Below are 26,514 nucleotides of genomic sequence, written 5' to 3'. Positions count from 1 at the left end.
AACGCACAGACCCTGCAGGTCGGCCTGTAGGTGAATAGGTGAATAACTTTTGACTTCTAAAAAATGTGCCAAAGAAGGTCGAAAATGGCAAGGACGAGTAATTTGGCCTGTGTTTCTGCAGGCGTGCTGCGGGCTCGGAGATGTTTTTGGACTTTTCTCCGGAGAGATTTGGCTGGCGAGCATATTTACATAGAGTCATATTTCAGGGCGATTTCTCCCTGCGGTGTCTGCAGGCCATTAGGCTCGTGCGCTTCACGCGCTTGTGCGCCACGGTCTCTTCATCTTAGGGCCTGCAGGGCGAAAGAGGGACGCAAAAGCCCAGATAAACGACACCGAACCTGAACCAATTCAAACTAAACATTTCTGAGATACCTTACTGTAATTGTGCAGTGTGTGATATGTAATTTTAAACAGAAATGCAGGCCAGAAATGCATAATTTTAACTTGGAATGCTTGAATTGTGCTGTGATTTATTTTATGCAAAAAGACCCTGCTTAAAAGTTTTAAAGCTATTATATAATTATATACCTATTATTACATAAATTGTGTTATAGATGTTGTATAAAACAAAACAAATAATCTATTCTAAACGAACTCGTAGTTTAATAATTTGTGTAATGGTAAAGCTGCAGCTCATTTTAATGTAATATATCACATAAATAACCCACTATTTCTGTAATAAAGAAAATGGGCTACATAGTTTAATTAAACCTTTTCTGCTTTCATTATTTTAATATTCTTGCTGAAGTGTGTTTGCAGCGCCGTTTGGTTGTGTGGCACACGGCAGCTCTCCACAAGATGGGCCTATTTGTTGAAACTTTTCCTTCTGATCTGGGCCAGCTGTTCCGTATTTGAGCTGGTTCCGAGTGCGCCGGACCGTTTGCGTCTCAAGTTTCACGGCGCTGCGCAGCGACACCGCGTCTAATCTCTCCCGACACCTGGCCGACAATTAACGGCGCTCAAAACGCAGAAAAAAATCATAAAAATGATTTATTTGATAACTTATGCAAACACGTGTTCATCTGAGAATGCCGTGTGCTCAAATTAAACGGTTTTAGGTTGGCGATCATAAAGACCAGGCCACAGGAGACCCGCAGGAAAAAGCCTGTGTCATTTTTCCCCTTCTCTCCATTTGACAAGTTTTTTTTGCGGGTTTCTTGCCGTCTGTTACTGTAGTACAGAGGTGCTTTCTTGAATATGCAATTGTTTAATTCATAGGCTTTTGCAATAACACACAGCTGGTGGAGTTTTATTTAAGTTTCATTTGTTTTCGGTTAAGGAAGAGTTGATGTTTGAAAGCACTGGAAATGGCCTGCATTGTAAATGCGGTTTTACAGTTTTATGCGGAATATTATTATTATTTTATATTGCGCTAGTCCTTTTTTAAAAACTTTTTTCCACTTTTGCCCCACGCATTCTGTATTTATAATGACATTCTACATCATCTTGGATTCTTTAAATGTAGGCCTAAATTTCAACGTTCTGTTGCAAAATGATTGTTTTAATAAACCTATTTTCGATTTACTTTAAAAACACAGTGATTAGTTAGCTCTCTCTTGATAAAAGGCCCAGTGAAAATCTAAAAAAAAAATGAAAACTGAATAATGAAAACTCTAATTTGCAAGAGTTGCAAGCACATTACTGTCAAGATTTTTTCTAAAGACACATAATTTAATTAGCAAAATTGGCCTCCACTATCTTGGTGGAAAATGCCAATTTAGTAACCTTTGGCTCAACTTCTAAATTGGGTACACACTATATCAAACTAGATTTTAAGAGATTAACCTTTTTCATGAATATTAAAATATTAGCATAATCATATTATACAGTCTTTGATTAAAGAAGTGAAATTTTGAATGACAATATATTCTAGCTTTTTTTTTTTTTTACATACACTCATTTACCTGGATGGCTGTCTCATTCTGTGGGGTTTCTTCCCTCTCACACTGCTGAACCACACTCGGAACCAGAGTTGGGCCGCTCGTCCCAGCCGTCGTCTCCCACCCCGCACGCTCGTCTGACAAAACGCCGTGTGTCACCAGCTAATACGAACGCCCTGAGATGACATGTGATTTGTTTCGTCCCAGCCTCCCTCTGTCAAACAGCCTGTCCGCTGGCCCGCGGAGACTCGTGGCCCCTGGCCCGGTGTTTGTGGGGGCCGCCGGCCCGCACTGTCGGGGTCCATTGGCATGCGTAGACACTGCTACCTGTAATTAGGTGCGTGTGTAAGCAGGAGAGGTGGTCAGCAGCAGGCCATTGTTATGCTAATGTTTGATTAAATACCCCCCCCCCCCCCCCCCCCCGTCCACACCAATAAGACAAACATAGTGGAACTTTTTTTCCCTTTCTCCAGTGTTGCTGGGATTGATGCTAGAGATTACAGAGGAGCTCTGGGGAGGGTTCAGGCTTGGGTGGGGCGGGCCAGACTTTTATTTATTTCTTTATTTTTGTGCTGCGTTCTGTGGTGGTGAAATGTGTTTTCAGTTTGACGTCTGGCAGCCAGGCAGAGTTGATTACTCTCAGTGCTGAGGCGTACGTAGCGTGATTTGTTATGATGGATCTGCAGAAGCAGACTGAAGGTGAACGCCGTGCTTTTGTGCATGAGCTATTTCATCAGGAGGTCTAGTTTGCCTCTTCTCCTCCTGCCACACTGTCAGATTTATCTGATTTGGACATTTTTCCCCCGTAGGAGCATCAGGGTGGTGAATGGGAGACACTGATATCTCCTGTTTTCTCACTCCTTTATTGATTATTGGATATTTTCACCCATCATTTAAGGTTTTGGACTCTTGTAATTAGTGCCCAATAGAAAAGGCAAAAGAAAAAAAAAAACAGTTGGATGATATGGAGGCAATCAAGTGTGACTGGCCGTGCCTGACAGGTCTGGACTTCACACTGAAATTTCACACTTTGATGTGGCCCAACTTTGATACTTTTGACGTCAGATGAAAAAGACACAAAGTAGGAGAGGAGAGAAGAGAACAAGCAAGAGAGAAGAACTGAGAGAGAAAAACGAGATGAAGATACAGAAAGGGGGAAGGAGAAGAAGAGAGGAGGAAGGAGGGAGAGAGGGAAGGAGAGGGAGAGAGAGAGGAAGAAGGATAGAGAGAGAGGAGGAAGGAGAGAGAAGGGGAAGGTGAGGGAGAGAGAGAGAGGAGGAAGGAGAGGGAGAGGAAGAGTTATTGAGCTTTGCTTCAGGTTAGCATGTGTGTTGTGTTGATGGGGAGCTGGCCCATTGCGGAAAACCAGAGACGCGTCAAAAGTGTCTGTCCGTATTTGTGTCTCAGTGGAGGTAAGAAGGGGGTCCATGGCTGCAAAGAGTCTCTCCCCCCCCCCCTCTCTCTCTCTCCCTCTCTCTCTCTCTCCCTCCCCCTCCCTCTCTCTGACTAATCCCTAGGCCCAGTCATCCCTTCAGGGCATGCTTCTGATCTGCCTCTCCATCAGGACAACCCCTATTCTCTCTCTCGCTCCCTCCATTTCCCTTTCTCTCTTCTTTATCTCTCCCCCTTTCACTTTTCTCTTTACTTCTATCCATCTTTATTCTCATTCATGTGTCCTCTCTCTCTCTCTCTCCTGCTCTCTCTGATGCTTTTCCTCTCTGGCGTTTTAATATGCCTTGTGTTGTGGGATCCTTGCCACGGTTAGCACGGGTTCACCTGTTAGGGTGTCCGCTAAAAGCCGGCCCCGTCGTGGGGCTGAGGGGCCAGGGGACCGAGGCAGGGAGAGGCCTACTGGTCCCCTTGCTCATTCGCATGCTTGGCTGTATTCTGAGTTTGCTTTGAGTGTCATTACAAGGGCATAAGCTGTAGTGCACACTTTGAAGGGAAAAGTGTTCCACTCTGATTCGTTTTTGTTTGTGTGCAGTGATGGAATTAAACAGATGTATGTAGTAAGTTCTCACTGCTTCTGTAATCTTTCTATCCCTCTTTCTCTCACACACACCACACACACACACACACACACACACACACACACACACACACACACACACACACACACACACACCTGACCGTTTCCTCCCTTGCTGAGGGAGAGAGAACAGGACGGACCGGACCTGTGCCTGAACCCAAGAGAGGGCGTCCCAGAGATCCATATTCAGGGACTGCTCAGTTAGCCACAGGAATGTGTGTGTGTGTGTGTGTGTGTGTGTGTGTGTGTCCCGGTTGTCCCGGTTTGCTTGTATTTGCTTTAGTCAAGTAGGTGATTACCAACATCTCTGTTGGCGTGCCGGCAAGATCCAGTAGCTTGTGCTGTGGTGTTTGCTTTACGCGCTGTAAAAATGTCTTCGAGTTGGAGTGTGAAGTGCTCCGATGAGCACGCCATCCTCGCTGACGGCCAGGTGTGACAGAGTGCAGCATGTGTGTGTGTGTGTGTGTGTGTGTGTGTGTGTGTGTGTGTGTGTGTGTGTGTGTGTGTGTGTGGAGTAGCGGGATGTTAGGACAGAGGTGCTGGGGGGTCAGTGTTGTGAGGTCTTTTACACACACATCCACGCAGTGTGGGTGAGCTGTAAAAAAGACAGATGACTGGAGGCCTGATGTGTGTTTGCATCCTGCCCACTTGCCTGCCAGACTGTCACTGAGGGAGTTTGGGGCAGGCTAACCTTCCTGAGCAGCGGCGACTGAGACCGATGCTTGTTTGCTCTCATATTTCACCCATTAAACACACTGGAACTTCCAGAAAGGAAGGACTGAACATTCAATTTTGCCCAATAAATTCTTAATGCTGAACCGACAGCACATTGAGATTAGGAAGAAATCATTTATTTTAACATGCATTATGCAAGAGAAAGGTGTTCAGGTCATTTAGTGAGCAGACTTTTTGCGTATGGCCGACGTGGTTGTGAAGAACGCATCTGAACAGATGTTTAATGTAAAAACAGTCAACCTCAGTGCTACTTGTGAAATGTTTTAGTTTGGACTTGGAGGCCTCCATATATCAGAAACCTAACCTTTGAACTCAGGGTCAGGATCTTGTAGCCTGCAGGTTGAGGTCCATTAATGGAATATTAGGGTCACACTCTCACAAAGTGAAGAGGAGCTAAATGAGAAACTTCTCACCTTTGTCTCCGTCCCACGCTCACACCAGTTTAGCTCAGTGGTCTTTTGAAGCCCTTCTCCACCGCTTTTGCCAACTGACAGGGCAAGTGTCAGAAGCTTTACTTACCCCCTCTGTTAGGTAAATACCACCCCTTCCTACAATAACACCACAAAAAAGGAGGTGGGAGGTGCTACCGCTCCCAAGCTCGGCAAGTGCGTTGTTGGATGAGCAGAAAGAGTCCCCTATTGTCAGTGAACCATCGGAAGAGTCATCATGTTTTCTCATGCAAAGTGTTTTAAAAAGCCCAGGCATGGTTGGGCCGGGCGGGGGGGTTGGGAGGGGGGGTCTGTTTTAACAATACTCCGCGGGGAGCTGTGGAGGCTGCAGTTGGTGGAGGTTCTCCACCACACAATGGGCAGTTTCTTATGAAGGGAGGGAGGGGGAGTTTTACAGACTAGTTAGTTTCTTGAAGCAGAGAGAGAGAGAGAGAGAGAGAGAGAGAGAGAGAGAGAGAGAGAGAACTAGAATGGGATTGTGACACAAAGAGAGGGGGAATGGGGGAGAATAATAGAGGTGAACATTTATAGAGAAAGAGGAGGATAAATGTGGATGTGAACAGTAAATGGCCCTTTTTTTCACTCCTCTCTGGACCACTGTTTTTATTAAGAGGCCTCGACATGCTTGTGAAATATATCTTATTCATGAAAGAAGACAAGGTTGGACTTTCAAAAAGAATTCATTATTCACATTCAGACAGATACCCCCACACACCTACATGCAGGCAACCCCTTCAATGTGGAGTCTTCCCTTAGCGTGTGCGACACTCAGCACGGTCCCGTGGCAGACCCGGCCGGAGTGGAAGGTTCCATTTGTCAGGCGTGGTGGAACGGGTTCCCTGCCCGCCCGCCACTTGGCGGCTGCTTGCCGTTCTCATTGTCTCAGAGCGGGCAGGACATTACTCATGGTAGCCAGGGGGCCAGAGCCTGGGGCATGCCAGAAGAAAGAGAGAGAGAGAGAGAGAGAGAGAGAGAGAGAGAGAGAGAGAGAGAGAGAGAGAGAGAGGCAAAGAGGTTAGTGGGAGATACTTTAGGATCAGTCTGAAACAGAAACGGAGGTGTTGGTGGACAGGAATATCATGATGTAGTGCAGACATGGAAAGAAGAGTGTGTCAGGGGAAGAGTGTATCGGGGAAAAGTGTGTCAGGCGAAGAGTGTCAGGGGAAGAGTGTGTTGGGGAAGAGTGTATCGGGGAAAAGTGTCAGGGGAAGAGTGTGTCAAAGGAAGAGTTATCAGGGGAAGAGTGTGTCAAAGGAAGAGTGTATTAGAGGAAGACTGTATCAGGGGAAGAGTGTGTCAGGGGAAGAGTGTGTCAGGGGAAGAGTGTATCAGGTGAAGAGTGTGTCAGGGGAAGAGTGTGTCAGGGGAAGAGTATATCAGGGGAAGAGTGTGTCAGGGGAAGAGTGTATCAGGGGAAAAGTGTATCAGGTGAAGAGTGTGTCAGGGGAAGAGTGTATCAGGGGAAAAGTGTATCAGGTGAAGAGTGTGTCAGGGGAAGAGTGTGTCAGGGGAAGAGTGTGTCAGGGGAAGAGTGAAAGAGTTGAGAGCGGCAGGAGAGGCAAGACGACAGAGAGGAAAGAGAAGAGAGAGAGAGAGAGAGAGAGGAAAGAGACAGAGAGAGAGAGAGAGAGAGAGAGGAAAGAGACAGAGAGGAAAGAGAAGAGAGAGAGAGAGAGGAAAGAGAGAGAGAGAGAGAGAGAGAGAGAGAGAGAGAGAGAGGAAAGAGACACAGAGAGAGATGAGTGAAGAATGTTTTGGTCTCCCTCAGAGCTTGGTGTGTAAGCACCTGTCTACATCTCAAAGCTCCCTTCACAAAGAGATTTACAAGACAGGTCTCTAGGTGCACTACACTGCCCTGAATCCTGTGTGTGTGTGTGTGTGTGTGTGGGGGGGGGGGGGGGGGGGTGTTGGGGGTATGGTGGTGGTGGTGGTATGTCTTTGTGCATTTTAGATGCATGGAGTTTTTAGTTTGTCATTTATGAACAGAATATGAAGTCATGTGAACGAACAGGTGCTAAAGTGTGTTAGGTTTGTGTGATTAAGCTAGAGCTTAGAGATTGATCCAGATATGCAGGTCACACAACAATTTCCACACTTAATTATGGCGGATTTGTAGGAAGAGGTAGTGTAAGAGAAATAAAGGGTGTCGCAGGGGCACACGGCGTCTGCGTGTGGAGGGGCACGGTTCCCTGGAATTCACTGCTGAAAATCCATGCAGAGAACCTCAGATGTCAAAGAACAGTGTGGGTGTGTATGTATTAGTGTGTGTGTGTGTGTGTGCGCATCTGTGTGTGTGTGTTCTGTGGTAGTCTCACATACAAAGGGGCCTCCTTAGCTTTTAGAATTATTTATAATGTTTGGCTTTTGTGGAGCACGCTAAGCATTTGTCTCCTCCTATTAGACTGAATAACTCAACTGTACTCAACTGAGGCTTCCTAACCCCATCCTGCCAAACTCCCCACACTGTCCCTCCCAATAAACCACTCCCCTAGTGCCAACCCCACCACACTGACCCCGCCCCCATCCCCAACCATGCCAACCCCCCCAACTACAGACCCTGCCTTCCTGGGACTACTTCATGGGTCCTCGTCTGAAGTGAAGTTGTTTCCCAAAGATTATAGTACATTGCGGGTTTGCTAGAATGGCCTGAATTAATTAGTGTCTGCTCAGCTGGGACTAAATCATTATAGTTTGGTCCAAGACAAATCTTAAGCTGTGTTTGGGGAAGCAGTCATTAAGCTCTTTTATTATTATTAATGTGATGGTTGTTTATTATTTTTTGTTTTTTTATGGCATTTTGCGCCCTTTGAAAGAGTACAGCCAGTGTGTGTGTGTGTGTGTGTGTGTGTGTGTGTGTGTGAGAGAGAGAGAGAGAGAGAGAGAGACAGAGAGAGAGAGAGAGAGAGAGAGAGAGAGAGAGACCTGATCACAAATGATGGATTGATCAAGTGGTCTTTCATTTCTGCAGCATTTAGGAACCTTGTTTCTATATCTAAAAGTTTTTTTTTTATGAGGCAGCATTATTTTAGCAAATGCAGACTGGTTCGATTCACAGAATCCAGCACCTCATCTGGGCCCAAACACTCTCCCGATAATTGGTCAAATTAAGCAGTCTTCACATTTCCTGCGGCGGTCTTACCCATTTGGTGTAGCTATGTCTCCCTGATCAAGGTGCCTCCATCTTGGAGATCTTGACCAATTCCATGACAAATATGATGGAAGTCAGAATATCCGATATGGTTTTTCTTCCAGTAAACACAATGTTATAAAATTACAGCATTCTGCTTTTGTCATCCAAGTCTAACTTATTTTGCCAGATAAAGACATCTCTACTGCCACAATTACAAAAAAAACAAACATTTTTTCAAGTCTCGCATACTTCGTTGTATTCCACTGCTGTTTATTTGTAGCTGGCGTGTAGGTTGCGCATAATTTCAAGCAATTTCTTATTGTTTATTGTCGTTAGACGTGCGTCGGAGAAACGGTCACATTGCGAGAACATCTCAACATCTCTGACAACCAGAAGATGACCGTCAGTGGCCGTTCAGACCCTAATCGGCGCCCGTGGGACATGCCACGTTCAGAGGCACCAGCAACTATGGCCAAAGAAGCAAATGAACGACCTGTGATTGCGACAGCACAATTGTCATAATAATCATACAATAATCAGCTTTAGTGAACTGTAGTCATTTCACAATGCAGCTGCACAACGTGACGTACAGTAGCATAACACTGGACCGACTTCACAGTCTTCGGGTAATTCACACAGGAACAATGTTTGGGATCTATAGGAAAGCTGTTGTTTATGACTGATTGGATGGCTGAAGAAAATCAATAGATCAGAATGGAAAGAGGGCGAGGAGTGGAGAGGGACTGTCCGGGTACTCGGGCTCGGTTCAGTCCACTGAGGTGGTGTATGCTAATGGAGCAGTTATTGAAGCCATTAGCGACATGATTAGCGGGTGAGAGGGGTGACGGGCTAGGAGTGGCGGAGCGATTTGTCTTTTCCCGCGGGAACGCGGATCAATGCAAACCAGCTCAACGAGCTGCGTAAACTCATTAGCTCAGAGAGGCCTGTCTGTATTTACATACATTAACCCGTGCGCTGTCCGCGCGTGCAACCACACGCGCGCGGGTCGCCTGTGATTGGGTTAAAGTGTTAATGAGTGTGAGGGTGTGTGGATGACTTTCTAATTAGATTGGGCTGAGGGCATGTGTGGAGAGCTGAGCTTTGTGTGTGTGTGTTTTATAACTGTTTTATGCTCTGACGGCTAGATTGGTAGTTACACGACCTCTCTGTACCACTATTCATGAGGAATTCTGAGAGAAACTTTTGGGTGCTGGTGGTAGCACACACACTTCTTTGAGTGCAAGTGCGTAAGCGTGTGCCACTGTATATTTGTTTGACCATGCATATTTTTCGGGATAGGTTTTCTAAGTGTATGTCTGAGCAAAGTGAAGGCAAAAGGAGTGTGACTACAAAATAAAGGTATTCTCTCTCTCTCTCTCTCTCTCTCTCTCTCTTTCCATCTCATCTAACTGTTCTGCTCCTGCTCTTAAATAACCTCAGTGTTGCCGGTCTGCTGTGAGCTCACACGTGCTGACACTAGCCCAGTACCGAGCACACAAACACACACATCTTTCGGGGCCCGGTCCTCAAACGCACATCGTGGCACACTTTTATCAGGATTAGGTTTGAATTAGCGGTTGTTGTGGCTTGATGCTTTTGCCTCGTGTTCTGACAGCCGCACGGTCTCCGGGTAGAGTGGAGGAGCTCCCCCGAGACAGCAGCTGTAGTCGAGACGAATCCGACTGCTTGCCTGTGTTTCACCACACGCGTGTGTGTGTGTGTGTCTGAGCATCTTCCAGCTGCACGCTTGTGCATGCACGCATGGGCTCGTCTCTGTGTGTGGGTGTGTGTGTGTGTGTGTGTACCTCTGCCTCTGTGTGTGGGTGCGTCGTGGTGCGCGTCCCTCTGGGGTCGATGAAGATAATGAGGATGAGGAGCTGCAGAAACCCTTGTGTGCGTTGGCTGCAGCTGAGGTGGGTGAGGGAGAAAGTTGGCCTTTGTCTCTCTGTAAGTGCTCGGAGACGTGCACGTGTGTCCCTCTGTATGCGTGTGTGTGTGTGTGTGCGTCTGTGTGGGGAGGGAAGACATCTCTGCCTGTGAGCGTGTATGTGGGGAGACAGGGAGCTTTTGGAAGTTTCCAGAAGTCCCACAGTGCCTGCCTCCTTGGTGTGTTTGATCCACATCTCTCTCTGACTCCCTGCGTACGCTCCCTCTCTTTCTCTGTCATGCTCCTACAACTCTATTTACAGTTGGTCTGATTCATAGGAATACATATACAGAGCCACACTCACAATGTGTGTGTGTGTGTGTGTGTGTGTGTGTCTGTGTGTGAAACCCTTACGCTCATAATACATTAGGACTGGCAGTGGTTGTGATTACTGCTTTACAGACCAAACTTTCAGTACTTGTAAAACTAACTCTCTGATACACACCACCAACCAAGGCGCATGTAGAAAACACTACAATGAGTTTCCATCCCTTCAACTAAGAGTCTACAGCATAGATTTGGGTTTTCTTCAGAGCCGGTGTTCGTCTGGGCTGCCGGTCGAGACCGCCGAGCTGCTTCCTGCTCTGGCTGCAGTGAGACGTCGTCCAGCACCACCGGCCTGCCAAAGTCGTGCCTGGAAACAGAGTGGCTCATGGCCCACCTGATAAACCTGTGAATGAACGTGGGAATGTAAACGTGAGAACCGGGGGGTGTGGGGGGGGTTGCGGGGGGGTGGGGGGTGGAAGCTGTGTTAAACAACAGCAACAACAAAACGCTCAAATGCGTGTGGAATGTACGACTTAATAGCTTTTGGAAGCATGCCCACATCACTCAGGAAACTGGCTATAAAAATTCTTAGCTTCTCTATCTCTGTCTGTCTGTCTGTCTGTCTCTCTCTCTCTCTCTCTCTCTCTCTCTCTCTCTCTCTCTCTCTCTCTCTCTCTCTCTCTCTCTCTCTCTCTCCTCCCCTCTGCTCAGGTCAGCATCCAAAGCCTGGACAGCATCATCGCTCCAACCCCTAAAAGGCTGCTCTACTCTCTTTATCTTTGTTTATTCTCAAACTAAACGTGTTCCCTCCGCGTGACCCTGTTTCTCCCGCGGCTACCTCTCCATCCATCTTGCCCCCACCCCGTACGGAGGTTCTGCCCTGCTCTGCCCGGCCCGGCCCCGCCCCCATCCTCCCCCCATGGTTTTTCACGATGGCACTGCTCACTGCGGGATGACTTCATCTAGTCTCATTTCTGGCCCATAATAAGCTCTAAATGGCAAAGCCGCCAGGGTCCGCTGAAGAATTAATAAGAACCAATAAAAGCGTGTGCCTGTGGGGCCTCGCCAATGTCTTTAAGTAAACATTATGGCTCCTCCAGGGGGCGGCGCCAAGCAGCGGGGGTGGGGGCCAGGGCCCAAGATCTTGCTTGATGAATCGCCCTGAAGCCCTGGGATGGGTAATTTGCCCCCGAATGGGGACTAACAGGGACATCCACTCCCCTTCTGTCTGATTGGATGAGTAAGGAAACGTGTCGTAAGTTTTTAGGAACAGGAGTGTGTGCTTTGAGCATCCACTCGCTTGGAATCCTCTCTGCTGTGGTTGTTTAGATGACAGGAGCTGCAAGGCAGCAGTGAAAGCAAAGAGGTGTGGGTGGAGATGCAGGTGGAGTCCCTGTGACGGAGCTCGAGTGATGTTTCAGACCAGAGCGATGAACTCGGAGCAGTGTGATGAACTCAGAGCAGGGTGATGAACTCAGAGCAGGGTGATGGACTCAGACCAGGATCATGAACTCAGACCAGGATCATGAACTCAGACCAGGCTGATGAACTCAGACCAGGGTGATGAACTCAGAGCAGGGTGATGAACTCAGAGCAGGGTGATGGACTCAGACCAGGATCATGAACTCAGACCAGGGTGATGAACTCAGACCAGGGTGATGAACTCAGACCAGGGTGATGAACTAAGACCAGCGTGATGAACTTAGAGCAGCGTCATGAACTCAGAGCAGCGTCATGAACTCAGACCAGGGTGATGAACTCAGAGCAGCGTGATGAACTCAGAGCAGTGTCATGAACTCAGAGCAGCGTGATGAACTCAGACCAGGGTGATGAACTCAGAGCAGGCGAATAAGTGATGGAGCTGGCAGCAGTCACATGGCAGCAGTGGGGTGTCCGGCACCTGTTGGGACTCCTTGAGGTGTCTGCATGTGATAACAAAGGTACTCCATGCCCCTGGGAAGATGAGTGGGAGACCCCCCTTTACAACTATAGCGGGCCTGCCACAGCCTGGCATTTGATCCCAGTCAGCGCTAACACTCTGTGTGTGTGTGTGTGTGTGTGTGTGTGTGTGTGTGTGTGTGTGTGTGTGTTTGTGTGTGTGTGCATTTGTGAAGCAAACACAGTTTTTCATCAGCAAAGGAATTCCTCTCTTCACTCATCATTTCCCCGGGGTGCCCTTGCACAGTAGAGTCCACACCCCCACCTCGCAAACTTACACACACACACACACACACACACACACACACACACACACACACCATAGAGGCTCACACATATTCCTACCACCCTGGGTCTCTGTTTGGACTCTCAGAGCCAGTGTCTGTCACACAAACCTCAGCAGGCAGCCTGACGCATGCACACTCAAGCCCTGTAGGCTCCTACGTGGTCTGCAGCTGCAAGGTGGTCACCTTGGGTCTGAAGCTTCAGTCGGGCGCCCGGCCTCCAGCAAGCTTCTGGATGGTTCTCTGGATCGTACGATCACAGAGAACAGCTCGACCTCAAACACAGCGCGCTCTTTACAGTCGTCACGGAGCCTCGGGGCCCTGCCTGGATATACCGTGTTCTAATGTGCTTCCTCATCCCTGAGAAGAGTGAAAGGTGCACGGAGAGGAAGACTCGCCGGCCACAATGCGTCGCATTAGGGGGATTTGCCAGAGCATGTTATACAACTCTGGAGGGGGGGAAAGAACAACAGAACCTTATCGCGGTTGCATTATGTCTTTGGGGTCTCTCCCCTCTCCTCCCCCCAGCCGCCCGGCTTACGAACCGCGCCGAGGCAGAACAAACAGGCAAACAACGACGCTAATAATCGGAGGAGCCGGCGTGGTTCGCTGGAGGTTTGCCATTGTCACGCCGCTCTTCCTGCCTGTCTTATCAGCCGAGCAGCGAGAGCCGAGGAGAGCCTCTGCAAGCATCGAGATTACATCATCGCGCATTTATTAGGCGGGAAACAGGAGGCGCGCGAGACTCTCCGGGCGTCGAACGGCTCTCGCCGTACTTCGACACTGTGTCTTGGGTAGCGTCTTAAATGGGTGTGGGTTTCTGGGATGTTCCACAGAGGGAGGAATAGAGAGAGAGAGAGAGAAAGAGAGAGGGACAGACCAAGGGAGGCGGAGAGGCTAATCTCATTACCAACCCTCCCCAGTGGAACAGGAGTTCCTTGCATGGTTCTGTCCTTGAAAGAGCCACCTCGTCTGCTGGTTCCTTCTCCTCATTCTCTCCATATGTCATCATATATCACGGGAACGGCTGGCCTTACGTGGTTTGGTACTTAAAAGGAGCACCTCTCTGAACTCTGGGCGTGAGCGCTGCAGTCTGAAGCCCGTTGGGTCGTAGGGCACGTGAGCGAGCTCAAGTATGCCACTGTCTCACGTGCCACGCAGCATCCCAACACACGTTTTCTCATCTCCTCTCCTTTTTGTGTCAGGAGCTTCTGTTAAGACGTCCACCACGGCTCGTGGTGTCTTGGTGCCTGCCTCCTCATCCTCATCTTCCTCACACCTTTGCTCCTGCTCTTTTTCCCACCCTTACGTCTGCCTGTGTGTTGTTGCTCTGTTTCTTTCTCTCTCGCTGAGGCGCTGTGGTGTTGATAGGTGTCAGATAAAGGATTTGGAAGCAGGCTGATGTAATGATGATGAATGCAGTGGTGTTCGCCTCCTCGCTCCGGAGGGAGGGGGGGGGGAGAGAGAACGAACAGAGCCTCGCTGGGAAGTGAGCCCAGGACGGCCGTATCCTCTAAGCTAACTCCGAGCCTTCACATGCTAGAACCCCACGCCCCCGGTCAGGAGCCGACCCCTGGACCCAGTAATGAGCATATCACCCATAACGCTTTAATCACCGAGATCTAAACCCATTACTTATAACCAAAATTAAACATATATCTCGCCATCACAGTAATACTCACTGCTTATGAACTCTAAATTACACCTAGCAGTAAAAACACACATTTTAAAATTCTCTTTACATAATGTATGGTGTAAGAAAAAAACATTGATTTTTTTTTATCACAATATGCTAAACAGTCAAAAGTTTATTCTGTTGTTTGACTTTGATGTTTCATTTGCCACTGACTTTCAACTCCTTGCTTTTGTCACCAGAGCGTATAATTTATGCTAAATTGATTTGCCTAATGTGCTTAAAATAAGAATCTTTTTTCTTTCCTTGGGAACAGTCTGAATTGTGGTATTTTAAACCTGGTTAATCGCCTCTCTTTCTCTGAGTGAGGATTACAGACCGGCACACATAAAGAGAGCACCCTTTCTCTCTCACACAGCTAATGGGCGCGAGACTCTGTCAGAGAGAGGAATAAACATTAATATGAAAATTTACAAAAATTTACATTTATTTCGGGCAACGACAGCCATCCCAAACAGAGGTTTTAAATACAGTCCATTGTGAGAAGCTTACTGGTATTTGAATAGCTGGGTATTGTTCCCGGGCTTTTTCTTGAGATCTGAGTTTGTCGCCCATTTACGTCATCCTGTGTAGGTTTTTGTGAGCGCCGTGTATGAATGACCAAGCCACCGCAAAACACCCCTGTAGGAACCCGTATGGTAGCTTAGAGGAAAGCAGGGAGCAAAAACCTCTGAGGAAGAGGAGGGTATGAGAGGAACGTGGTGAGGGGATGAGGGATTCTTTTGGGAGCACCTGTGGGATTTAGGTGGTCCGCTCAGGGTGCGGTGGTCGCCGGCTGCCCAGCGGGGGGAGAACGAAGGAGTCGGTGGCCGCCGCTCCCGCACGCATGAGCTGCCAGCATTTGCCTTTCCAAAGGAATGTTTACACCCGCCTCCTCCCCCCTGCCCCTCCCCTCCCCCCCTGCCCCTCCCCCCTCCTACATGCACCTCCTTTACCCCTCGCCTGTCTCGCCTGCCCAAAGTCTGAGCTTAGCTTCCCAGCCTTTCTGTTTCTTACCCCCGTTTTTTACAGATCGCCCGGGGGACCGAAGAGGGGGAGCTGGGGGTTCAAACGTGCGCCCCCCCAAGTGTCAGAGGCGAGTCGATAACGGGCATAAAGGACTCCCGCTCCCTCCCGGCCCCTCGTCCGTGCTGCCCGAGCTCCGTCGAGCCGCTGCCTGGCGGAGAGAGAGAGCGAGAGAGGCTGACTGTGGGCCTCTGTCTGATCTCAGCCTCCCCCCCCCACCTCACGCCCCCCCCGCCCCCCCCCGCTCCGTCTCCGACAGGCTGTCAGCGCACGAGCGCCTCACCTTTCACAGCTGCCGCGCTTACCGCCAGACCAAAGCCGCTCGACTGCACTGGCTGGGGTCGCCATCGATCGCTCGTCTGTGAACTCGGGACGGCGAGCGCCAGAGTTTTTAAGTTTCTGCCATTGAGAGGAAGAAACTTAATACTTGTAAATGAGTGATTTACAAAAAATATACAAATGTTTTGTGTCAGTTATTAACTTTAAATAATGAAATTTATGCACGTGTGTTCATACGGAAGCAATTAACAGAAAAACAAAAAAATTGTGATTGGTTTTGAGAAAAGGGAGAGGTAAACCAGGGTTGCTTGCCGATGTTTTGAGAAACAGAAGTTGGGATAAAAGAAAAGACCAAATAAAGCTCGTCCCTCCTTCACCCCACAACTGCTCACAGCTGCCACACCCCTCCTGAGATTTCAGTCTGTAGAAGTTCAAGTTGTAAGAAGCCTCACTGCCTCTCCACTCCCCCATCATAACGTACTCGTGTCAAAGACATAATTAAACATGCTATCAGATACTTGCTGCTTTTTTAAAAGTCATTCATATCCAGAATATGCATCTCCACCAATTTTATAATGTAGTCTGACAGCATTTCGTTGCATTTCTATATCTGACACTATGCGGGTGTTTCTTTAAGCCTGCTTGGAGCTATGTAAAAAAAAAAAATCTTTTTAGTGGGAAACTTTCAAATATTTTTCCTAACTTGCTGCATTAGCAATGAGCGCTAGTCCGGTCGCTTGTCCTGTGTATGCAGACGAACCCCTAGTGACATTTTAAATTCGCTCTCACAAAGCTGTTTGGCTGAGTCCCCAGCTGGCTGGCAAACACGTAAGCGGGTCGGACAGAATCTCCTCGTATTCGGGGGCGTCATCCGGAGTTGTGGAGAGTTCTGGCGAGTTGCGGAGAGTTCTGTAGAACCTCCCTGGAACAGTCCGCTTGGCTGAGTGTGAGAGCCTCGCGAGCCTGAGAAAGAGCTTTAACTAAAACAGCGTTTACTGCGAGGGGGAGAAAATGGCCCCAGCACTCCGATATTCCCAAAAGGAGCTTCAAACAAACCTTCATTTCAGGCGGGTGTGGGTTTCTCGCTCTCTGAAGTATCCCCGTAAGGTTTTGCCTTTGTGTGTTGTTTCTTTTTCCCCCCCTTTCAGCAGTGATAGAGAGTTTTGGCATACACTGCCTATACCCATCTGCAATCCACGTTCTCCACTATGCAACTAGTCGCAAAACCTCAAACTTTGTTTTAGTCATGTCCAAACTTTCCCATGAAAGCTGCTTCCGCCGTGCTTGTTCTGATGGTGACTCACCGTTTCAGCTCGTTCATGGATCATTATCGAAATCGTTGGGCTTATTTTTTTGCGCGGCTCGGACACTTTGTTAGCAAGTTGAACAGTTTTAACCTTTAAAAATCTGTTTGTCATTATGGTTCCTGCGCTGACCTCTGACCTTTTCTGTGGGGGAAACTACAGGTGTCCTGGGTTCGATGAGGCACTGAGGAATGCACAGTTGTCATGGAAACCCAGTCCCAGGCTAGTTCCGCTGTAGAGAAGAAGAAGAGGGTGGAGACTATCGTGGCAACCAAGAGCGCCTCGACCCGAACAGACATCAGTGAGAAGGCTGTGGCTTCCAGCACCACCTCCAACGGTACGGAGAGTCTTAAACCTCACATACAGCATTCAACAGTACAGAGAGTCTGGTCTTAAACCTCACATACAGCATTCAACAGTACAGAGAGTCTGGTCTTAAACCTCACATACAGTATTTATCAGTACAGAGAGTCTGGTCTTAAACCTCACATACAGCATTCAACAGTACAGAGAGTCTGGTCTTAAACCTCACACAGCATTCAACAGTACAGAGAGTCTGGTCTTAAACCTCACATACAGCATTCAACAGTACAGAGAGTCTGGTCTTAAACCTCATACAGCATTCAACAGTACAGAGAGTCTGGTCTTAAACCTCACATACAGCATTCAACAGTATAGAGAGTCTGGTCTTAAACCTCACATATAGGATTCAACAGTACTGAGAGTCTGGTCTTAAACCTCACATACAGCATTCAACAGTACAGAGAGTCTGGTCTTAAACCTCACATACAGCATTCAACAGTACAGAGAGTCTGGTCTTAAACCTCACACAGCATTCAACAGTACAGAGAGTCTGGTCTTAAACCTCACATACAGCATTCAACAGTACAGAGTCTGGTCTTAAACCTCACACAGCATTCAACAGTACAGAGAGTCTGATCTTAAACCTCACATACAGCATTCAACAGTTTAGAGAGTCTGGTCTTAAACCTCACATATAGGATTCAACAGTACTGAGAGTCTTGTCTTAAACCTCACATACAGCATTCAACAGTACAGAGAATCTGGTCTTAACCTTATATAGCATTCAACAGTACAGAGAGTCTGATCTTAAACCTCACATACAGCATTCAACAGTATAGAGAGTCTGGTCTTAAACCTCACATATAGGATTCAACAGTACTGAGAGTCTTGTCTTAAACCTCACATACAGCATTCAACAGTACAGAGAATCTGGTCTTAACCTTATATAGCTTTCAACAGTACTGAGAGTCTGGTCTTAAACCTCACATACAGCATTCAACAGTACTGAGAGTCTGGTCTTAAACCTCACATAAAGTCTTCAAATGCTAAAGAGGCTCATTTTAAACTTCACCTACAGTATTGAACAGTATTGAGAGTTTGATCATCTTTGCATAAGTACTGAAACTCTGATCTTAACACTACTCACCTAGCGACATAACACCTTAAACCTCTGAAACCCCCAAGAGTTTAATCTTGACCTATAGAAGCTCTTGCAGACTCTCAGACGTCACCTGACAGCAATATATCACAATCTCTGAGACTAGTGACCTAATAAGAAACTTCCATACGCACCTCTTCACTAAAACCACATCTCATATCTCACATACCGCCTCCACCTGTAAACACCACCATGTAAACTCCACTTACTAGCATACCATGTTAATCCCCAGCCTGTCTGTTTCCTCATTCAAATTCGGTTCTGCCCACAGTCTGGAGGTGGTCCAGTACGTGGTACATTGGGGCTATGTACAGTTAGCACACACTACGTTGTACTGAAAATCAAATGATATTTATACAACACCACTTCCTGTCATGTACTGCCTGGACAACCTGCATAGCTACCAACTCATTCAGGTTGCCACTTTATGACCTCTGACTTTTTTGACCCGACCTACAACCACTCCCCCCTCTGTTCTTTTCTCCTTTTGTGTAGACGGATAAAGGTCTCGAGTGGACCCCTTTTCCTGCATTCTCTTTTGTGGTTTTGAAAAACACGGGTTCTGTTCTCTCCCCTGTCAGACAGTACAATCGACAAAGGGATTCTTTTTGACGCCAGGACAGCTTTAAGACTGCGGCTTTGCAGCGGCTCACTGTGTGTGTGTGTGTGTGTGTGTGTGTGTGTGTGTGGCTGAGGAGCATGTGAGCTGATAAGTGGTCAGGGTTCTGCACCACTCCATATGAGAGCCGCAGGTTGTATGGCAGGAAGTCAGGGGGAGACATTGCCTCATTTGATTGTCTTATTGAATGAAAACATTCTTAAAACGTCTCGGAAACTCTTTAGTTCCTCATCTCTCTCTCTCTCTCTCTCTCTCTCTCTCTCTCTCTCTCTCTCTCTCTCTCTCCTGTTGTTCATTCCCAGATGGCCTGCACTCTTTCATTAATTAGAGGTAAGGCAGAGGTGGGGGTGGAGGGGGGGAGGGTAGATGCACTCTGAGGTTTCCTGTTGTGAAAAAAAAAAACATGGATGCAATTTGGCCGTAGTAATTACGTACTTTTTGCTGTAACAGGAGGCTAATTACCGCGCCCGGCAACATAAGGATTGTCATGGAGACTTGCGTGCAGTGATCATTTGGCTTTGGCACAGTCGTATGTATGAGGTGACGCCACCGTTAAAGGGATATTCCTTGCCTGCACTCTGCAAACTTGCTCCTTAAGTTTCGGAAGTCGTACGGGAGGAGCAGGTGGAAGAACTATTGTGCGTAACAATAGATATAGTAACACCTGTTTGACCACAGGCTCTCGAGCTTAACCACGATGCCCCCCCCACTGTAGCAGGTCATAGTCTCCCACAGTAAGAGTTTTCACCGCACTCATGAGATAGCTTACACATTCCTGGAGTGGTTATAATTACCTCTCCCACTCCCACCCGCCCCTCTCCTTCCCCAATACTCATAACCTCTTATCTGATGTAACCCAAAACCCCCCTCAACTTTAACCCCCACAGACCGGTCTGCCCCCGCACGCCAACAAAAGCCGATTGTTAGTGGCCGGTCGGCTGCACCGCAGATCCCAGGTCAGTGTTTCGCAGAGACGGAGGCCCAGAGGCTGGCTCCGGTGCTGGTCCCGGGACAGCCCGAGCCCCTGCGGCGTACGCTGGGGAAACCCTATGCGGCACGATGGGAGAGGAAGGCGTGAAATTTGAACCGGACAAGTGCGTTGGAGAACACAGCGCCTTTGCTATGTGTGGGGGATCCCACCTGCTTCATGGCAGCTTCGCGCCACAGAAAACTGAAGGAAAGAGACAAAAACATCTCTGTAGTAGGTCGGGTCATGCGCGTCTGGTTCTGTCTGAATGTCTCGAATGTTCATCCTCTTCCTCTTGTCCTCCCTGTATCTCTCTCTCTCTCTCTATCCCTCTCTCCCGCGGCCTGCAGAAGTTTGCAGTGAGAAGTTGGCGGTGTGTAATTGTGCAGGCCTGGCGGGGTGCGCTCCCACGGAGGCGCGGGCGGGGAAGGCGGCCTGGTGGAGGTGCGGGAGGGGGAGGTGGCCCGGTGGGGGCGCGGGCCGGGCGGGGGATTCGGGCACTGCGTCGCACTCCCGGGCTGACAGCTCAAAAGAGCCCACTGCGCCTCCACAATGGCCTGATTGGTCCTCCCCCGGCGGGGCCCGCTGGCCCCCACCCCATCTCAGACCCCAGCATTCGCCAGGCAGGTGGACCACAAAGTCCCCTGATTCTTTTGTTGCTGCCCGAAAGAGGGAGAGAGAAAGATGGGGGGGGGGGGGGGTAGAAAGTGAGAAAGAGGAAGAGAGTGAGAGAGAGAGAGCTAGACAGAGAGAGAGAGAGAGAGAGAGAGAGAGAGATATGTTCATATTCCTTGGTGGACTAAACCTTGCCGTCATGGGATAATTTGCTAATGAAAAAAAGAGGAGAGGACAGTCCAGAAAGGGGACTTGCCTTTCAGAGCAGAGACAGAATGACAGAGAGAAAGAGACAGAGAGAGGACGAGATAAAAAAAACACAGAGAGAAGGTGTAGAGCAGTTTAAAGCTGTCAGTTAGAAATTTAAACAAACACGTAGATGTCACTTATAGTTTTGTCTTTTCCATAGCTGCTAAAGTAATGAAAAGGGTACTGAAAGAGGAGAAGAATGTAAGAAAGCAAGGAATGAAAAAAGAGGAGAGGAGAGGAGGAAAGGAACGAGTGAGAAGGAGCAGTTGAGGGAGGAGTGAGAGAGGAAGGGGGGAATGTGAGAAATGGAGAGAAGAGAGCCTGGAAAATTGTAAAGGAATGCGTGCAGTCGCTTTGCGGGGTGCAAAATTTGGCGCCTAAAAAAGGGAAAAGACCCCCCCCCCCCCCCTCGTCCCCTCCCCACGTGGGCCGGCCTCGCACGTAAGAAATATGGAACTTCGCATTCTAGTACGTTATGTAGACAGTTATTTTATTTTATTGCTGGGTATATTTCTTCCGTTTTTGGCCAGTGTGGACAGTTGTCCAGTACACACACAAAATGTAAAAAAAAAAAAAAGAACAGGAGAAAGTACAGTCCAGTGCAGAGAGAGAGGGAGAAAGGGAGAGAGAGAGAAAGAGAGATAGAAAGAGAATGAAAGAGAGAGGGAGAGATGGGTGCCTCTTCCACCCTTTTTAGGTGGGCATTTAAATGATCAAAAGCAAATGGTGGGGGAGGTGTCACCTGACAGGAATAAAGTTCCTGTTAGCAGCGCGGGCGGAAAGTAATTTCCAGATAGTGTGTCGCGGCCCATCTTTGTGGCGTGCCGATAAGGGTTCATTTCAGCGCGCTGGCTAGCAGACACTCTCACTCGCGTGCCTCTATTCTCAGACACCTGTGATAACAGCTTGTGGAGTCTAATTGAAAATGTGCTTCAAAATGGATTTTCACTTTTCTTCTCTCTCCCTCTTCCGTCCTTCTCTCTTACTCTCTCTCTTCATCCCTCCTTCTAACAGACGTTCGCACTGACACCCCCCGCCCCCGCCCCCACCCCTTCCGCTCCACTCACAGAGCCCCCACCCTCAGTGCTCCGCAGTTAGCCATTGCTACTCTTCTGGGGGGAAATATTGAATGGGTAGAGGGAATGGAGTGTGTGTGTGTGTGTGTGTGTGTGTGTGTGTGTGTGTGTGTGTGTGTGTGTGTGTGTGTTGGGGGGGTGGGGGTAATTCCAGGGCCGAAGCGTTTGTGCACTGCAGTGTGTGTGACGATCATCGCTCATGGAAGTGTCAGAGAAGTGGCAGGAGTGTGATCAGTCTTATTAATGAAATCATTGATCACTTGATGGGACTCATAATCAACTGTTTCTACACTCTTCAACTCCCCCTACACCCTCTACTCACACACACACACACACACACACACACACACACACACACACACACACACACACACACACACTGAGATGCCATCACACCGTCTTTCACTATTTCTTTTCCTCTCTCCCATATTTTCTCCCTCTTTCATTCTTTATTTTCTTCTTTCATTCTCTCTCATGTGCATTCACACACAGTACACATCTCATTCTTTCATTCTTCTAAGCGTTTTTTGCTCCAAAGAATAAACGGTATTGCATGAATTGGTCAAATATGCTGAGAAATAAAATGTAGAGGATATCAGAGAATAACGTGCTCCAGATTCACTCTTCCAACCTCTTCAGCTGGGAGAGTGAATCTTGTGGTTTGGTGCAGGTAGACTGTTAATCTCGCATCCGATTGAACCGTTGTCTTTATTTGCATTTAGCTATTTGAGGGCCCTAGTTTTGCTGATGTGAAGACTGACAGTGACAGATTGAGACTAAACTGAACATTGGTTCTCTGCTACAAGCAGTGGCTGACAATATAATTTCAAAAGAAAACTCTGAAACTTTGTCCTATGCTGGCAAAATACTGACATTAGCAAGCTAGCCAACATGCCAGCTAACTGTACAGATCAAAAGAGGAGAAAGGCTTATTGTCATGGTATGACAAAACCAGCTATATCGTAATCTATAGTACTGACCGGTGAACTAAACCTTACTTCCAGCTTAGGTTATAAACCTATTAAGCTTTTTGACAAACAACGTAAGCATTGTTTTGATTGTTTCATATTGCTGAAGTAGATAACCACTAGCTAGAGTCTGTGAACAACATCAAATACTAGCTTAGTATGGGAGTACCGTAAAGAAATGCAAAACATGTAATAACCATAACACTGAAGTAACAGTGATCAAGAGTACATTAGTACAGAGCAGTAAGAAACTGTAGCGGACTGGGCAGAGGAGTCCACTAAACTAGCTTTCTGTTTGTGCTGATTTCACTTTTTGTGGTGTCCCACCCCCCGATGAAAGATTTTGATTGGTTCTGCTACGAGTATGTAGCAGAAGTTTGTGACTATAGAGCATTGCTCCATGTGGTTATAGAAAGGGGAGATTGTCTTTTCTTTTCCACATAAAACCAGTTTAGTGACTTTAGTGTAAAAGGTGTGGGGGCGTCACCCCAGTACTTTCTCAAGTGGTGGGCAAAACGGCCGCATGCCCCCAGGGTGCCTGGCTCAGGCAGTGTACCCTCATCATCAAGTGGGTCTGAACCGGGACCTTTAGCTGTTGCTCCCTCTCCCCCAGCCATCTCTCTCTCTCTCTCTCTCTCTCTCTCTCTCTCTCTCTCTCTCTCTCTCTCTCTCTCTCTCTCTCTCTCCTCGTTTCAGTATTTAAAATAATAAGCTCCAGGGCTCTTCATCTTCGCAGCGTGGTAACTGGATTGTTCTCCCGTGTTTCATCATCAGCGCACCGTGAGCGAGTCGTGTATCTGATGATGAAGGCGCAGGTTCGAGGAGAGTGCAGGTACGGAGAGGCTTGAACGAGCCAGCGATGAAGAACAAAAGTACCGCTCTCAGCCGCAATGGTTACCGCGGTAGCCGGCGCGTAAGGGCACCTCCTCGCCGTAATCATCACCGTACACTCGCATGAATGCGAGATTTGCACTCACGACTTCTGACAAAACGGTTGGAGTCTGGAGCCCTGTTGGAGCATTCCAGCTTAGAAGTACATTCTGAGGGCCATTACTCGTTTGTCTGAAAGAGGAGGGCTGTCTTCCTTTGAGCTTGTTATGTGTAGGGGTGGCGGGGGCTGTCACCACTCCTCCCTGTAGCTCTGAGGAGTGGGCCGTAGATGGAGGAGTCAAGGTGGTGTTGTGAGGCACTTCGATTTTCAGGTTTCTGCTGTACAAATGGCACCACCACGGCCTTCGCTCATGGTTGCACACATATACTGACTATAAAACCACAAACAAGCACTAAAAGTTGCATACATGGACAGGCGTACATAGACGCGCACTCTTTCCTGACAGCGCGGGATATTACCTTTTCTACCCACAATTCTTCCTCTTCGACCATATCCAGCTTTTTTTTCTCTCAAGTCTTCTTCCAAATGCCGCCGGCAGCCTGGCCTGCTTTGCGCACAATGCAGCACAAATTCTTTAGCGCTGGTAAGGTCATGGTCCTGGCTCCCCCGGCCCAGGGGGTGCAGGGGGAGGGGTGTGTCCATCCAGCCCAGACAGAGGCTCCCCTCTTCAGGACCGAACGTGTGCATTGCCCCACGCTCCCCTCCCCCACCCCGAGCTCATTTCCTCAAGCAGCGGGGACACGGACAGTGGGCTGGCAGCGAACATGGCCTCTCCGTTGCCCCGGGACACAGATTTGAGCAGGTTCCACTGGTACTGGGGCGGAGTGGCCCCAAGTGGGCCAGCCCCCTGCCCAAAACACACACACACGCACAAACACACACACTTCTGCATCTTTTACTAACGGCCCCATGCTGGTATCACTTTCTCCAGTGCCTCAGTCGTCCTGGCAGGCATGGGGCAGCTGGAGCAGTCTGCCCACTGTGAAGGCTACTGAAGGGCTGTGGGGCTGAGATTCCTCTCTTATGTCGCGTTACTCTTCAGTCTGCTTTTCAGCTGGGAATTTCTCCTGGGAATGACCCCATCATACACTTTTCCATATTTAAAGCGATGGCCTTTCTCTCTCTCTCTCTCTCTCTCTCTCTCTCTCTTTCTCTTTCTCTCTTTCTCTCTCTTTCTTTTGCTCTTGTGAGTGCCTGTTGAGTGAAGGTTGCAGAGTTGTCTCACAGTGGACAGAGAGAGGGGTGGACACACAGAGACAAGGGGCAGATGTGTATTACTCTGCCAGTGGGGTTCGTTCAGACTAACATCACTGTGCTTCCCTGCTGAGATGAACAAAGTGGACGTGTCCTGAACCTGGAGAGACTTTATTATGCACCACAGACACTCTGATCTTTCTTTTGCACTTTCTACCATTTATTTACTGTCACTTTTACACCTGATTCCTCCTCATCTCCAGGTACCTCTCTCTTTCACTCCCTCTCTCCCTCTTTCTCTCTCTCCATCACCCCTCTCTCCCCTCCCTCTCTCTCATTCCCTCTCTCTTTCTCTCATTCCCTCTCTTTCATTCTCCCGCTTCTCTGTTTCTCCTCATATTCCACTCCACCACTCCTCCTATCTCTCCGGTGTCTCTAACTGGGCGAGAGAGGAGTGGAGATCAAAGACTCTAAAGAATACCAGTGGTTTCTACTGATCGATTAGATATCAAGGCCCGTGCCCTCCCCGCCCCTCCACTGCCTCCGCTCAGCTGTAAGTGCATGCAGTACATGTTTGTGTCCATGTCTAGGCCGGAGATCAGTCGTTAGCGATGCACCTGGCAATGGTAACGGGACCCGCAACTGTCCGAGAGCCCATCCTACGTCCGACGTCCAAGAGGGAGAGAGGGCCAGCACCACTTTTTGCAGTCTTTAGCTGATAAGGCCATGGGATTATAATCCCTGCTGCCTCTCCGCCGGCATAGATCCAAGCACAGATCAATCCAGAACAAAGATGGTGCAGTGTACTGTACTAACTATACTAAATAACTATATTAAATTGCATGTAATAAGCTTCAAACGCAATTTGCTAGAACTTAGATTGCCGGAGAATGATTCATGCTGATTTACATTCATTCATTCATTCATTTACAACGATTCATATAGATTATTTATACTGATTACCAGAGGTTTATATATATTTATATAGGTAAACATTTAGTACAGTGTTTCTGAACAATCATATGGATGCAGCCTCAGACAAACATGAGCACTGTTGGAAGCACACACACACACACACACACACACACACACACACACACACACACACACACACACACACATACACACACACACACACACATACACAGCATGTCCTGTCCATCTTCTGAACAATTTGGCAACCTCATGACTCCGCTGCAGTAACAGAGAGTCTGAGCCGCCCGTATTACGTGGGCCTGCTCATCAATACGGCCTTTGTTTGTGGCTGGCCAGCCTGGGCCCAGCGTGGTCTTCAGGGGGCCGTCAGGGGGCCGTCGCTGGCCCAGGCGTGGAGGGGCAGAAGGGCAGCTGGCCCAGCCAGAGGGAGTGCAGGGATTGTTGAGATTAATACAGTAAGACTTGTTTCTCTTTTTAAAAATAATTAAGAAAAGTTAGTATGAAAATTCTTTCCCCCTGTCAGTAATATAAACAGCTGCGGGGGTACATACACATCCACACACACACAAACAGACACACACTCACACTCTCTCACACACACACACACACACACACA

The 26,514-nt window shown here is 48.2% G+C and overlaps 1 protein-coding gene across 1 annotated transcript in view; it reads left to right on the top strand.

The window, feature by feature from the left end:
- gli3 (GLI family zinc finger 3) overlaps positions 1-26,514 on the top strand; it is a 103,442-nt gene that overhangs the window by 815 nt on the left and 76,113 nt on the right. Inside the window, exon 2 of the mRNA XM_077012596.1 lies at positions 17,083-17,257. Coding sequence (XP_076868711.1) covers positions 17,125-17,257 — 133 coding nt within the window. The 5' untranslated portion in view covers positions 17,083-17,124. The remainder of the gene's footprint in view (positions 1-17,082; positions 17,258-26,514) is intronic.

The sequence above is a fragment of the Brachyhypopomus gauderio genome, chromosome 7 (assembly GCF_052324685.1).
Source record: "Brachyhypopomus gauderio isolate BG-103 chromosome 7, BGAUD_0.2, whole genome shotgun sequence".
NCBI lineage: Eukaryota > Metazoa > Chordata > Actinopteri > Gymnotiformes > Hypopomidae > Brachyhypopomus > Brachyhypopomus gauderio.
The sequence above is the reverse complement of the archived record's forward strand: the minus strand, read 5'-3'. Positions and strand labels throughout refer to the sequence as shown.